This window comes from Eimeria necatrix, genomic scaffold (genome assembly GCF_000499385.1).
Source record: "Eimeria necatrix Houghton genomic scaffold, Enh_scaff727, whole genome shotgun sequence".
Taxonomy (NCBI): Eukaryota; Apicomplexa; class Conoidasida; order Eucoccidiorida; family Eimeriidae; genus Eimeria; species Eimeria necatrix.
Window position 1 is genome coordinate 1 of NW_013654552.1, and position 15,748 is coordinate 15,748.

A 15,748-nucleotide genomic window follows, 5' to 3' on the forward strand; every position below is an offset into this window, starting at 1 on the left:
TAGCCACACTCGTAGATAGCACTTTAAAATAAAAAAATGTTTCTGCAGAAGAGCTAGAGGCAGAGCCACTTTGAATGCTTTATTCGGAGTGAGGGAAAGCCACTCCGGCGTGAGCGCTTATTGCCCATGCAGGGAGCCCCACAGCACACCATTATTCCTGCATCTTGCACATATAATCAACCGACTTGTCGCAGTTGCTCAGGGTAAACTGAAATAAAAGGCAGCAGCACTTCGAGCCTGGCACTGCGCCTAATGCTGATTGCTCTAGCACCTTTAGCGGGAGGTCTTTTTGCTTCAGCAGCAGCTGGCGCCGTATCCCCTGAGCCCCAAAACCCTAGGCAATCTGCATTTCTTGCTCCAGCCTTAACCGCAGTGACCATAATGATCCTTAATTCTTTTCATCCCACAGCGGCAACGGGGAAGGACCCAACCCACAATCGACAGTGACACGTTTGGGACTTGTAATGTCCTTAACCAGCAGAAAGCCTCGGCTGATTCTTCTACGAAGTATTTCCCAGATACTGCTTCAACTGAAGAGAGGAGGCACTGATTTCCTTTTTCTGTGGGAGACGCAGCTGTTCTCTTTAAAAAAAGAAAGCTCCTTGAATATGAAAAACCCCAACACTCTCAGAAATAGTACTCCAGGAACGGGTTGTCAGCTTTACAACCGCTGCTGCCTCAGCAAAGAAATCTTTACAGCTCTACTTCGGGCTGCCTTTTACTTGGAAAGTGTCATGGGCTGCCTTTTACTTGGAAAGTGTCACAAACTATTTCGCACCGTGGATAGCCTCATCACTTTCTATTTCACAGCATGGAAGCATATTACGGCTTCCGGTGGCAAGCGCTATGAGGAACGGGTTTGTTTTTAATTCTAGTATGCGCTTTTATAATGGGATCTAAAGCTACAAGTCCGGTTTAAGGAAATACGTAGTTTCGTCTGCATAAGCCTGGAGAGGATACCGACAAAGAAACAACAAGATAAATTCACAAAACGTCAATTGCTTTCATGGACATTTTCTGCAGTGCTGATTCTTCTACGAAGCATTTCCCAGATACTGCTTCAACTGGAGAGAGGAGGTACTGATTTCTTTTTTCTGTGGGAGACGCAGCTATTCTGTTTAAAAATAGAAAGCTCCTTGAATATGAGAAACCCCATGACCTGACATTCTCAGAAATAGTACTCCAGGAACGGGTTGTCAGCCTTACAACCGCTGCTGCCTCAGCAAAGAAATCTTTACAGCTCTACTTCGGGCTGCCTTTTACTTGGAAAGTGTCACGGGCTGCCTTTTACTTGGAAAGTGTCACAAACTATTTCGCACCATGGAAAGCCTCATCACTTTCTATTTCACAGCATGCAAGCATATTACGGCTTCCGGTGGCAAGCGCTATAAGGAGCGGGTTTTTCTTCTAATTCTAGTATGCGTTTTTATAATAGGATCTAAGCTACAAGTCCGGTTTAAGGAAATGCATAGTTTCGTCTGCATAAGCCTGGACAGGATACCGACAAAGAAACAACAAGATAAATTCACAAAACGTCAATTGCTTTCATGGACATTTTCTGCAGTGCAGAGGGCCTTATCAACTCTGCACTGTCTTCCGCTTGCTTCGTATTGACAGCAGGTGAATAGGCTTTTGCGTTGAGGCTGCTTTATTGTATGTTTTGTGAAAACGCATGGTAAGGAATGAAAGACTCTGCATTCTCAAAGAATTGAAATTGAGCATTGCTCTTGCTTTCATGAAACCAGTATGAGGCGACACCACTGTAGTAATGCAACTGCTCCGAAGTTGAACACGCTTCCTAGAATAACCTCTTGATGTGTGCTTTTGGCTTTTATTCCACTATCAGCGTGATTGGTGGAGCTTACGGGGCTGGGCATGATATTGTTGCAACTTCCTGCGATACCTATTATAGTGAGCTGAGCCTCGCATAGTTCTTGCGCATCTCTCCCATCCTGGCTATATAAATCCAAACCTTAAGCTATTGCACTTCAAGAAATTCCAACCATCTTACCACCATTGTCCAAAGGGATACGCCTGCAAACCTTCTGCTATTAACTTAAGGGACTCTTTGCACTTCAAGAAAGTCCAACCATCTTACCACCATTGTCCAAAGGGATACGCCTGTCCCCCTCTGTGAATCCCATTACTTCCTTGGCCGGGCCACTCACTGCAGCTTCAGAACCTGCTTCCAGCCCCACACCGCGAGCGGGACTCTAAATCACACTAAATTTGATAAAGGATTAAATTTCTCTGCATGGGAATGACTTAAACTTATTACGCCAATCTACATATTTTGCACCATACGACGCTGCAAGGGAAACACTGCAATGCAGGAATTCCCCTGCTGCTCCAAAGCGCAGTTTTCGCGTAGTTCAACAGTTAGAGCTAAGAGCACTCGACAGGTACTATGGGCAATCTTTTTCCACTATTAATGCTTATTTAGGTATGCACGCTTACAGAATTTGTTTGTCGCCTATGCCCAATTCAGGCTCCTGTTCCCGCACTGCATGCACCTCTTGATGCCCTTCATAGAAACTGCGTTGCCATCTGAATTGAAAGGCAGCCCTCTTTTGAATTTCTGATGATCTCTATATATGGCATCACTTTCCTTCGCTCCCTTATATGCCAATTTTGCAGTAGGACAAAAATAGGGTCATAATATCCTTTGTTCTTGGCGGCTAATGTAACAGCTTCAGCTACATTCTGCATTCTGAAAGAGTTCCGAAAACTTTTTGGCACATTTTGTCTCTACCACCACACGCTGCCCTCCGCCAGCAACAGCTTTTGAAGGCCTCTGGCATTATGGCCTGCGATGCGGGAAAGCCCATAATAATATTACTAAAGCAGCAAATAATGGACTTCAAAATATTTCCCAATGCAGGCAAGTGTAGACTTAGTAGTGTATCTAAAGAGTACTGGGCACCCATATGTGCTTCCTAAGACTAGCATTTAAAAGAGTTAATCAAAAATCCCTCTATGGTCCCGAATAAACCTTGATTTTACATGCAATCAAATTAATGGCAATTTCTTTGAAGACAAGGAGAATTAGTTGCTGCTGCCCTTAATCGCTGAATGCACATGCCTGCAGGCTTGCCTGCTCTTTTACCAGACTCCAGGGTTGTGGTTCTTATTATTTCAGTTTCTTATTTCTCTACTTACTCTGCCATATTTGTAGCTCTTTGCTTTGTTCTCCGTGTGATTCAGGCTCATTCCACTGGGATTTCCGTAATCTCTTTGCACTAAATCTTACTTGTTTGCCAATCTATTTTTAACTTTATTTCCTTTTATTTCTAAGTTCCACTTGCTGGAGTCGTTAGCGATGCCCAGCAGCGAAGTGCAGATGGCCCTTTTCTTTCTGGTGCAAATTCCCTGGCCCTTTCGAAAAGCCCCTTTTGTTTGTTTGTTCAGTTGTAAAGCCCAACACAGCATTGTAAACAGTACTTATTCTGAAGGCCAAGAGTGAACTAATAGACTAAGAGTAAAGCACTCCCTCACAAAAGAAGGCATATTGTAACTGCGGCTCTTTAAGGCCCCCATATTTAAATGTGTTGCTGGGAAAAGGACTCACTGCATGCACATATTTAGTCCAGCCTTCTAATGTTTGCTGGCAGCAGACCTGTCCACAAGCAGCCTAGTGGCTTACACTAGTTTTCCAATTATTGCCAAAGAGAAATGCCAAACTCGTGGTTTACCCTGTGTGCTACTGCTTTCTTGTACTTCTGTAGAACACCTAGAAAATACTCCTCTAAATGGGTAGACTTATTCCGGATTATTTCTGAATGTATTCTATTTGTTTCCACTTATCACGTCCCCAGGCCGAGCTGCCCTCATCGAAATCCTTCTCAATCTCTGTTTTATTTTCGGCTGATTACTTTAACCATGATTTTTCCTTTATATATTCTTTGAATGCCCAGTGAAGTCCATCAGGCCTCGCAGAAGTGGCCCTTGCTGCTCCTCTTACACGAAACTGTGAAACACGAAAATGTTTGAAAAGGCAAAAAGTCCATTCGGAAACAAAAGTGGTTAACTCCTGAACTTGTGTCAGGGCCAAGCAGTGCAGCGCTAAGCCCCAGACTTGAGAAAATAAGTCAAGCTGAGCTTTTTCTCTTGTGCTGAGTCTTTGCCTATTTGGTTCTATTTGATTGGAACACAATTTGTTAAAGAAAGGAGCTGAAAGAGCTTTTTGCGGGGAGCAAGCTGTTAGCTCGTGTTTCACAATTTGCGCAGTAACTCCAGAATTGCAAAAAGGAAAACAATTAAAAGATAAATCAAGTCCAGCTGAATCTGTAGCACGCGGAGGCTTCCCTATGCAGCTTTGCAGCGGTTGGGCGGGGCGTGGGGTTAGGGTTTGTGATTTAATTTTTCCCCCATTATCTGCGAGTTAAGGCAAAGAGCTATTAGGGTTTAGGACCCCTGATTCCTGCTTTAGGGTTTGGGACAGAAAGCTTTGAAAAAAAGAGCTCTTTTGAGCAGGCCTCTTCCTCTTCTTCATTTTTAGGGTTTAGGGTTTAGGGTTTAATTTCTTCTTAATTAAACAAACAGCAAACGACAATGCTTGCTCCCCAGCAAGATATCTCAAATAGCCTTCAAGCTGAGAGCTTTCTCGGCTTCTCTGTAAAACTGGAAAAGTCATAAAAGAGAAAAGCAGCAAGATATCTCAAATAGCCTTCAAGCTGAGAGCTTTCTCGGCTTCTCTGTAAAACTGGAAAAGTCATAAAAGAGAAAAGCATTTAGCTGCCAACTCCAGGAGCTGTACAAACAGCTCAAGAGCTGTGAGCAGCACTTTCCCGCTTGTGCTCTGGGGTGTACGTACACCGTAGCAGCTCCTTGCGTAGGATATTTGTCTGCACTCTGCAGCTCCTCGCGAAGTTTTCTTCAATTTTTAAATAGTTGAAACAATTTTTAAAACCTGGAAGCTACGAAGTGAGCCAGTATAGAACTAAACTCTTTTCGGGGGTTTACAGACGGCTGTGGGGCCCAGGCTTTCAGCGTTTATGAAATATAAAGGACTATGCTTCTGAATACAAAGCACCTGGAGTATTCATTTGTTTTATTTGGTGGATTGCTCACTGTACTTCATTTTTAAGGGACATTTAGCCTTTATCCTGGGTCTGTCTTAGTTCAAATTTCTCGAAACATTTCCCCCTAATTGCATTCAATTTAATTGCTTTTATTGCATTTAATTAATAAATTAATTAATGCATTTAAACTCATTGTCAGGGCCTTCGAACGGATTTTCTGCACTTCGCCGCAGACACAGCCGCGGCCCCACAGCAGATCTTTTTCTGTCTTGAATTTAAATAACAAAAACTCAGTGAACACTTCAGGACAGAAACTTTGGTTGAAATGTTCGTCATTTCTTTTTTTTGTTCTTTAGCTTCTTGACTGGTCCCTATGTTGTTTGTTTTGATTGCCGAGACCTCGAAATCCCTTTAGTTCTTATTTTTAAAAGTTGGAAATTTAAAAATAAAATAATTGTGAAATAATAATAATATTATTTGTGTGTCGCTCGGGAAGCCCCAGCCAGCTCTCGGCACAGACCCTGAAGGTAATCTAGCCTCCAGAACAAATTTAAAGGACTCTGCTGCTAATAAATCCCCCTTTAATATAAAGATAAATGAATATAATAGAAATATATATTTATATATATGTATAATGCATATATGTTCAGCACCACACGGTGCTGCTGCGCTGCTGCAGCTACTGCTGCTGCAGCAGCTAGCAGCTAGCGAAGCTGCTCTTTGGGGTTTCGGCCAGGCAAAACAGCAGCGCCGCTGAGACAGAAGAAACTGAGTTTAAGAAAAGCAAAAAATATCTTCGTTTCTGCTGCAGATCGATCAGCCGTTTGGGGTGTACGTACACAACTTGTGGGTACACCTCGCTCGCTCACCAGCTCCACGTACACCCCGCGCCCGCGCTGCATGCGTGCATGCATGCGCCCATGCATGCATGCGTGCATGCATGCATGCATGCGTGCATGCATGCAAGCGTGTGGGGTGCAAGTGTGGGCTGCAGCAGCTCCAGTGCAGCAGCTGTACGTACACTTTCCAGGTGTACAGGAGGAAGCTTGCGCACTTCGTCAGGTGTACGTACACCTGGTATGTTCACGCACTTCAGGTGTACGTACACCTGATTTTCGACGCACTTCAGGTGTACGTACACCTGATTTTCGACGCACTTCAAGTGTACGTGCACCTGGTTTTCTACGCACTTCAGGTGTACGTACACCCGGTGTTTGCACAGCTGCCTCCAGCAGCTGGTGCACACGAACCAGGTGTACGTACAGCTGCTGCATGCACACCTGGCTTGTACAGGAGAGGTCCGCAGGCACATCAAGTGTATGTACAGTCAGGGGTACTAAGGTGGCACACGAAGCAGGTGTACGTACACCTGAAATGCATGCACAGCCCCAGTCCCTGTACACCCGGAGCGCATGCATGCGCATGCATGCGGTGTACATGCAGGTGGCCTGGGGGCGCGAGGTGTACGTACACCCCAAAACCCGCCTTCGAGCTTCTGGACCAGAAGGCCTGCTGCTGCTGCTGCTGCTGCTGCTGCTGCTCCAGCTCCCGCTGCTGCTCCAGCTCCCGCAGGTGCTGCTGCTGCTGGTGCTGCTGACTGTGCTGGTGGCGCTGCGCGGGCATTGCCTCCTGTTCTTCATCTTCTTCTTGTTCCTCCTCATCTAGCTGCTGCTGCTGCTGCTGCTGCTGCTGCTGCTGCCCATCAGTCGAAGCAGCAAACGCCCGCGGCCCCAGCGACTGGCTGTGGTGGAACTGGTCGTACTACGAGACACAAAGAGAAAAAAACTAATAAAAAACAACAAAATAAATATAAATAAGTATAAATAAATATAAATAAATAGATAAATAAAAATAAATACACAATTAAAATTACAAATAAAAAAAATTCAAACGCACTGGTGTACACGTACAGCTCAGTCAGCATTAACGCGCCCAGAGGCATCTACAGCAGCAGCAGCAGCAGCAGCAGCAGCAACAGCAGCAACAACAGCAGCAAAAGTGTTTCAGTGCCAGGCGTTCGAGAGGCCTCTGTGCTATTTAGATTCGTTAAACCATGAGCCCCAAACCCCCACAATGCAGCAGCTAGCAGCAGCAGCAGCAGCAGCAGCAGCAAATAATAACAAGCAGCGACAGCAGCAGCGAGCGACGCACACACATCTAGCAGCAGCAACTGCAGCAGCAATATAGACCCAACAGCAGAAGCAGCAGCAGAAGAAGCAGCAGCAGCAATAGCAGGTTTAAAGCACAAAATATTTTTTGCTGCAGCAAAAGAATTTGAAAGAAAGAAATGAAAACCGTTTTGCTGCAGTTGAGGTGTACGTACACCCCACGCACCGTCTCAGAGACGAGCCGCAGCGCCCCCAAAAGGTCCGACACTTCTCCGGTGTCCATGAGGTAATATCTGAATAAATAAACAAATAAATAAATAAATAATAAATAAACAAATAATAAATAAATAATAAATAAATAAATAATAATAAAAATCGATAATTGTAAAATGCAAACAGAATTGTTTAGGGGCAGTTCAAGGGCTGGGCTGCAACGACGGCGGGAGGGAAAAGGGATCCAAAAATAAATAAAATAATAAATAAATAAATAAATAAATATATAAATAAGTAAATAAATAAGTAAATAAATAATAAATGATTAAATAATAAAGAATAATGAACAAGTAATATACGGGGATATTAAAGAGTAGTAAAATAAATAAAAACAGAGAATGAACGAAGTCAAGCTCAGTTGGGGGAGATGAATATTCCAAATGGAGGAAAAATAATAAAAACGAAAAAATAAAGAAATAATTAAAAGTAATGAAACAAGAAAAATAAGAAATGGAAACAAAAATAAATAAAGATATGTAAAGAGATGAAAAGCCACTGCAGCGCGAAAAGACAAGAAATATGGCAAAATGGATCAAAATAAATAAAATAAATAAATAAAATAATAAATAATAAAGTAAATAAAATTAAAAAGTAAAAAAGACAATCAAGTAAAAAACTCACTTGGCGTGAGACGGCTTCTTCCCCACTGTACAGGTAAAGACATAGGGCTCCTTCATTTGCTGCAGCAGCAACAGCAGCAGCAGCAGCAGCAGCAGCAGCAGCGGCAGCAACATGAAGAGACGCCGACAGATCCAGGAATTGCAAATAGACAGATAAGCAAAAAAGCAAAAGGAGAAAAAAAGAAAAAAATAAAGGACAAAAAGAAAAAAAGGAAAAATACAAAAAAAACGAAAAATTGAAATGCAGCAAAAGAAAAGAAATGAAAAAAAGACAAAAAGAAAAGAAGACAGTCTCAAAAACGAAAAAATGAATCAACAAAGTCAAGTGTTTTGATTTTGTTTGGATCTGAAATAAATGAATTAAATGAATTAAATAAATAAATTTAGTAAATTAGATGAATTAAATAAACTAAACAAATTAAACAACTAAACAATTAAATGAGTTAAGTAATTAAATAATTAAAGAACTAAATAAATTAAATAATTAAAATAAATAAATAATTAACTAATTTAATTAAATTTAAAATTAATTAAAAACCCACCCCCTTTGACAAACCAGCCAAGGGGCCCTCCGCCTCAGCAGCAGTGCTGGGGGGCCCCTCGTCGGCCTGCAGAAGAAATAAATAAATAAATAAATAAATAAATGTATAAATAAAAGTAATTAATTAAATAATTAAATCAATTAAATTGAAATAAATAAAAAATAATAAATAAGGGAATAATTGGTAAATAAATGCCATAAGTAAAAGCGGTATGAAGGGAAGACAACAAATACTTTTAAATCATAAATCCTAAAAATAATAAATAATAAATAATAAAACCTAAAAATAAAAAACTAATAAATAAATGATAAATAAAATAATAAATAAAATAGTAAGTGAATGAAATAAATAATAAATACTTAGTGGGAAAAACAAAGCGAAATGTTGCAGCTGAGACACAAGAAGAAGAAAACTTCGAAAAATAAAAATAAAAATAGAAAATTTAAAGAGACAATAAAACAAACAATAAAGGAGATGAAGAGTAAACAGAAAAGACAAAACAATGAAGAAAACAAACTGCAGAACAGTTAAGTAAGGAGGCAACAAGGGTAAAATCGCTCGAAAAAAACTGCTGCTGCTGCTGCTGCTGCTGCTGCTGTTGCTGCAGCAGCTGCTGCTGCTGCGATGGCCTTTGTGCAGCAACCAGGCGCTCTCCCGCAGCCGCAGCAGGAGCAGCAGCAGCACCGCAGCAGCAGCAGCAAACGAGGGGATTGCAGGCTTGCAAAAAGGCCAAACTGGGGGAAAAAGTTGCAATTTAAAACTGAAAAAGAGGAAAATAAAATAAAAAACTCACTGAAATGCCACCCCCTCGAGGCAAAGCCTGCGGCGGAGGCCGCTGCTCTATATAGCCTTTGTGGCTTATCACAGAAGAGGCGTTGGGGCCTTCTTGAGAGCCCTCGCTTGAGTTCCAAACGTTCACCACTGCAAACATGTCTTCGTCGCTCCTGCAAAGCGGAAAAACGGGACTTTAAACGACGAAAAGGACTCAAAAAACAAAAGAAGTCTTTGAAAGGAGTCGCGAACTATTTAAAAGAACAAAAGTGGACTAAAAAGGAGGAAAAATCAGAAAAAAATGACCAAAAATGGTGCAAAAAGGACCCAAAGGCATGCAAACACGAAACTTCGAGGGGCGTAAATAAGAAGTTTTGAAGAAGATTTAAAAGAAATGTTTGAGGACTTGAAGAAGTTTAATATATCATTCAAAAGAGAATTAAAAGCTTTGTAGTGCCATTTAAACCCTTTCTTCGCCCGGAATTGAGAAAAAGAGAAAAGATCTGCTTTTGAAAAGAAGCACGAAAATTAAAAGGCAATTTTGAAGCTTTCGGCACTGTAATATGCCATTCAAAAGAAAATCAAATTCTCTAAAGGACTATTGAAACCCTTTCTTCGCCCGGAATCGAGAAGCGTCTCACATTTGAAAAGAAACTCGAAAATAAAAACGCCACTTTGAGGCTTTGGGCACTTTAGTATACCATTTAAAAGAGAATTAAATGATCTAAAAGACCATTAAAACCCTATCTTCGCCCGGAATCGAGAAAAAGAAATAAAAGAATTACCTGTCGTCTCCAATGCAGAAAATGAAGTCAATGTCTCCGTGCAAAGTCGACAAAGTCCGCAAAATGCGCTCCACCGCGCGCCCCTTATTTACCCCCAAGAGCTTCACCTCCACGTAGCCTTTGCCGCTGACCACTGTGACGGGGTATCCGAAGAGAAGTTCGCTAAAAATCGAAAAAAAGAATTTAAATTAATTGCAATTATTCAGAATTCATCAAAGTTAATCAAATAAAAGGATTTTAATCATGTTGCAATCGAAAATCTGGAAAAAGTGTCACTTTGCGCTCTCTAAAGAGGGTTTTAAACCGCAGGGTTCTGCCAAAACCCAAAACCCTAAACCCTAAACCCTAAACCCTCAAGCTTTGAGCCGTGCACCGCAAGCCCTCGTGCTTAAGCCCTCGTCTGTGAGTCAGTGGAGGTTCTGTGCAGCTAAGGGTGAAGCACTCGCTGCGGCTTGAGAGTTAGGGTTTAGGGTTTAGGGTTTAGGGTTTAGGGTTTACCTCAGGTGGCTGGAGAGGTCTTTGGCCTGCAGCTGGCCAAAGTCGGGGTCTGCGTCTCTGTACTGAAATACCAGGGCACTTCCCTAGAAAGCAACAAAGGAATGTATTTAAAAAAATAAAAATAAAAATAAATAAATAAATAAATAAAAATAAATAAATAAATAATAATGAAATATAAATATAAGTGAAGTAAATGCGCAGAAGTGAAGTCACCCGAGGGTTTTCTAGCTGCATTTTATACTTGGAAGTTTAAACGGACCCTTCTAGGGTTTAGGGTTCGTAATTAGGGCTTAATTCAGTTTAGAAGGGTTTATTAGGGTTTACTAGCGTATCCTAGGGTTTACAAGGGTGTACTAGGGTTTTCGAGGGTTTATTCTAGGGTTTATTGGGGTTCCCAGGCGTTGCCTAGGGTTTAGGTTCCCTCGCGTTCTGCCTGTTCAGGGTTTAGGGTTTAGGGTTTAGGGTTTCTGGTGTTTTTGAGGCTAAAAGGGTTTGCTGTAGCAAACTCGCTTTCTCGTGTTCTCTAGGGTTTAGGGTTTCGCAGGGTTTCCAAGAGCCCTCCAGAGCTCTCTAGGGTTTAGGGTTTGCTAGGGTTTGCGCCTGAGGCTCGCTAGGGTTTAGGGTTTAGGGTTTGCGGGGGTCCCCTGGCTCGTGGCGCCTGCGCGCCTGGCCCGCAGCCGGCGCCCCGGGCCGTGTGGGACCCCCAGCTGAGGGTTTAGGGTTTAGGGTTAGGGTTTAGGGTTTAGGGTTTAGGGTTTACTTTGTTTTCGATGAAAGAGCCCTGGGTCCTTTTGACGTACTGCAGCATCAACTCCATGGCCACGGACTTCCAGGCGAAGTCCGCGTCGGGGCACATGCAGCCCCACTCATCTCCAGTGATTTTGTCGAGTCTGTAGTAGTAGCCTAAAAAGACAAAAAGGGACTAAAAAGCGGAATTAAAAACCCTTTTCTTCCGTTTTAATCGATTTAGTCGAATTCAACTCCAGTTTTGATATTTATTTCGAGAAAAACCGAAAAAAAAGCAAAAAAATGACCCGAAAAATCATAATTTGAAGTTCTCGTGAGCGGCGAAAGTTGAAACTCGCTGAAAAAGGGTTTAGAAAGGGTTTACAAAATGATACTCGCTGAAAAAGGGTTTAGAAAGGGTTCACAAAGTAATCAAAAAAATCTCAAAAAAATTTATAAAGGGCCTCAAATGTCTTCAAAACTCGCTGAAAAAGGGTTTAGAAAGGGTTTAGAAAACAATTAAAAACAGCTTAAAAAGAAGCTTAAAAGGTGTCTCAAAGATCCCAAAACTCGCTGAAAAAGGGTTTGGAGAGGGTTTAAAAGAAGCTTAGAAAAGAGTTCAAACAGTGCCTCAGAGATCCCTAAAACCCGCTGAAAAGGGGTTTAAAGAGGGATTAAAAGCAGCTTAGAAAGAAGCTTAAGAAGTGCCTCAAAGACCTCCAGAATTCGCTGAAAAAGGGTTTAGAAAGGGCCAAGAAAGGAGCTTAAAAAGCGCCTCAAGGGCCGGCCAAACTCGCTAAAAAAGGGTTTAGAAAGGGGCTAGAAGCGGGAAAAAAAGGGGAACGGACCGTGTTCCGCGCAGAGTCCAATGCCCTTGACATCTCGAAACCAGTCCTGCAAAAGGCCTCTGTCTCGGCCACTCAAAATGACAATTGTGTTTTTTGGATTTTGCAAAAGAGCTTTTAAACAGCGCTGGACTTGGGCGGAGGGCGGGCGGCCCGCGGCGAACAACTGCTCCCCGTTCTTCTGCCTGCGCGCACTTCGCCGCTTTCCGCGAATTTTCCAACTTTTCAAACGCCCTTTGAACCCCAAATTCTCTTTTATTTGTCTTTTCAACTTTTCGAAAAGTAATTCAGAAAAAAATCCAGAAAAAATGACACTTGGATCCCAAAAAACGAGCGAAAACGACACAAAACAAAAGTCCACTTTTTTGAAGCCAAAAAACGAGCGAAAACGGCACAAAACAAAAGTCCACTTTTTCCACTTGCGCCCGGTTCAAGTATTTTCCTCATTTGAATTCAATCCAATTTTACTCTTTTAATTTAATTTAATTCATTTTACTCTTTTATTCAAATTTAATTCATTTTATTTTTATCTTAATTTAACTCATTTTGTTCTTTTATTTTAATTTCATTCATTTTATTCTTTTATTCAAATTTAATTCGTTTTAATCTTTTTATTTCAGTTAACTTTATTTTAATCTTTTTAATCACTTCAATTGAATCCACTTAACTCTTTTTGTCTACTTCAATTAAATCCATTTTAATTCTTTTATTTATTTCAAGAAAATCCATTTCACTTTTTTGTTTATTCCCTTCTATTCCTCTTTCCGAATTTAACACCAAAGAGAGAATTTGCAAAAATCAAATCAATTAAAAACAATTAAAAATAATAAAACAAAATTAAAAATAAGTTCATTTCCAAAAAGAAATAAAAATGAAACACAAACAACAGCAGCAAAAAGCAAGAAGCGCAAAGCCACCCCGGCATCCCCCAACCCCCAAACCCTAAACCCTAAACCCTAAACCCTAAATCCTAAACGCTAAACCCCAAAGCCCCAACCTCAGCCCTGCACCCTGGACTCTGGACGCTCAACAAGGAACAGGGAATGAAAAACAAGGAACGGGGAACAACGAACCCTCGACACTGAACACTAACCCTAAACCCTAAACCCTAAACCCTAAACCCTAAACCCTAAACCCTAAACAAAGAACAAGGAACAATGGACAAGGAACACCTGGAAACTGAACACTGAACAATAAATGCCGAACCCTAAACCCTGAACCCTAAACCCTAAACCCTAAACCCTAAACCCTGCTGCCTACGTTCCAGGGGTTGACGCGAATGGGGGAGGCGAGGGCTCTGGAGCATCCGGTGAACTCGGAGAGAATAACAGCAGTTCGGGTTTGCTGCTCTCTGCAGCAAAAGTATTCAAAAGGGTTTAAGTTTAAACCATCTCGAATGCAAGTATCGAGAAGACAATCTGCGGCCATGAAGAGGCTGCAGCGCTCCTCCCACTCCACCTCCTTCACCACCAACTCGATGTGCGGAAACCCTGCAAACGCAAACCCTAATTTAGGGTTTCCCCAATCGCCACCCCCCAGGGTTTCCAAACGGCCCCGCCCTCCACCCAACTCCTACACTTCAGACCCCTCTTTCCACTTCAGACCCCTCTTTCCCCATCTCATTCATTATTATTTATTATTTTATTATTTATTAATTTATTATTTATTTATGTAATATTTATTTATTATTAATAATTAATTAATTAATTAATTAATTAATTAATTAATTAATTAGTTTATTATGAATGTGTGGGGCGCCGCCGCGCGCCCGCGCCTGCTGCGCCGCGGGGTGGGGCAAAGGCGAAAAAAGCTCGAAAGGACTTTTTTCGAGTTCAAAAAGTTCGTTTTGAAGTGGCGAAGAATAAAAGAGGAAGAAGGGAGAAAGAAGAGGTTTAAAATGGAGTTAAAAGGGGGAAAAAGGGGGAAAAAAACCAAAAAAAGAAACAAAAAAAAGACAAAACTCACCGAAATCTGCATACTTGGCGTTGACGGCGTCGACCAGCCGCTGCAGCTGCGCAGCCAGCTCCGCCGCGTCCGAACGCCCCCAACTCCGCACGGGGTAGGCGTATTGGATGAGAACTATTTTTCCCTGAGTTGTTTGTGCAAAAAAGAGAAACTTGGAGGTTTCAAAAACCCTTTTGGACCCCCCAGCCACACGCAGCACTCAACACAGACTCAGAAGCCACAAACGCCACCCAAAAACACCCCAAATTCGACAAAATAGCCTCCTTCAAACACTCCCAACTAGGGTTTAGGGTTTAGGGTTTAGGGTTTACCCTGGCGTATTCATAAGACGCGAGAAAACGGTCTAAAGCCCTTTAAGGCAGCTAGGGTTTAGGGTTTAGGGTTTACCCTGGCGTATTCATAAGACTCGAGAAAACGGTCTAAAGCCCTTTAAGGCAGCTAGGGTTTAGGGTTTAGGGTTTAGGGTTTAGGGTTTACCCTGGCGTATTCATAAGACTCGAGAAAACGGTCCAAAGCCCTAATTTTGAGCTGCAGGCCGGCGAGAGGTTCGCAGCGGTCGACGGAGCCGAAGATGAATTTTCCTTTATGTCTTTGTCTGAATTTCAGAAAACAAACCCCAAAAGCGCAACAAAATAAAATAAAAAACAAAACAAACAAACAGATAATAGAACGAATAAATAAATGAGAGACAAAAGACAGCCCGCATCCCTGCATGCATGCCTGCATGCCTGCATGCATGCCTGCATGCATGCCTGCATGCATGCCTGCCTGCACCTGCGTGCATCCCTGCATGCACCTGCATGCATCCCTGCATGCACCTGCCTGCATGCACCTGCGTGCATCCCTGCATGCACCTGCCTGCATCCCTGCATGCACCTGCCTGCATGCATGCCTGCACGCATGCACTTGCATGCATGCACTTGCATGCATGCACTTGCATGCATGCACTTGCATGCACTGTTACCTAATACGTTCTGCCTGCGCGGGCGTGCTGCTGCTGGCCAGCGCCTGCTGCAGCTTCGCGAACATCACGTGGACGTGGCCGACGCGGACGAAGACGCTGCGGGCGCCGAAGTCGATGGCCAAAAGGCCGCCGCGGCGAAAAGAGTGGTCGAGCCCGAGGAGGCGTTTGCAGGTCACGAGGAAGTGCCGCGCGTACTCGAAAAAGTGAAACCCTATCAAGTCCGCGCACAGCATCCCCCGCAGCAGCTGCAGCAGCAGCAGCAGCAGCAGCAGCAGCAGCAGCGGAGGGTGTGCGGTGCGTCCAGGGCGGGCGGGAGAGCAGGAGCAGTCCTAACACTCCCTCAAAACCACGCAACTTGCAGCAGCAGCAGCGGCTGCTGCAGCAGCAGCAGCAGCAGCGCTGCTGCAGTCCTCACCCCCACCTCCCCAGCAGCAGCAGCAGCAGCAGCAGCAGCAGCAGCAGAGGGCGTTCAGTTCACCCAGAAGGTGCTGGGAAGCAGGAGCATCCCCAACACTCCCTCAAACCCACGCAACTTGCAGCAGCAGCAGCAGCAGCAGCGGCGCTGCCTGCCTCCCACCAGCAGCAGCAGCAGCAGCAGCAGCAGCAGCAGCAGCAGCAGCAGCAGCAACA

The 15,748-nt window shown here is 43.1% G+C and overlaps 1 protein-coding gene across 1 annotated transcript; it reads right to left on the reverse strand.

The window, feature by feature from the left end:
- Positions 1-6,332: 6,332 nt before the first annotated feature.
- ENH_00073090 (trehalose-6-phosphate synthase domain-containing protein, putative) lies at positions 6,333-15,351 on the reverse strand (the record flags this gene model as incomplete). The annotated part of the gene is made up of 13 exons (XM_013582734.1): positions 6,333-6,357; positions 6,493-6,782; positions 7,356-7,422; positions 8,024-8,082; positions 8,565-8,630; positions 9,358-9,508; positions 10,121-10,282; positions 10,619-10,701; positions 11,379-11,540; positions 13,450-13,679; positions 14,155-14,278; positions 14,632-14,749; positions 15,119-15,351. The coding sequence occupies 13 exons, from the start codon at positions 15,349-15,351 to the stop codon at positions 6,333-6,335; spliced, it is 1,770 nt and encodes a 589-aa protein (XP_013438188.1).
- Between the last annotated feature and the right edge of the window lie 397 nt (positions 15,352-15,748).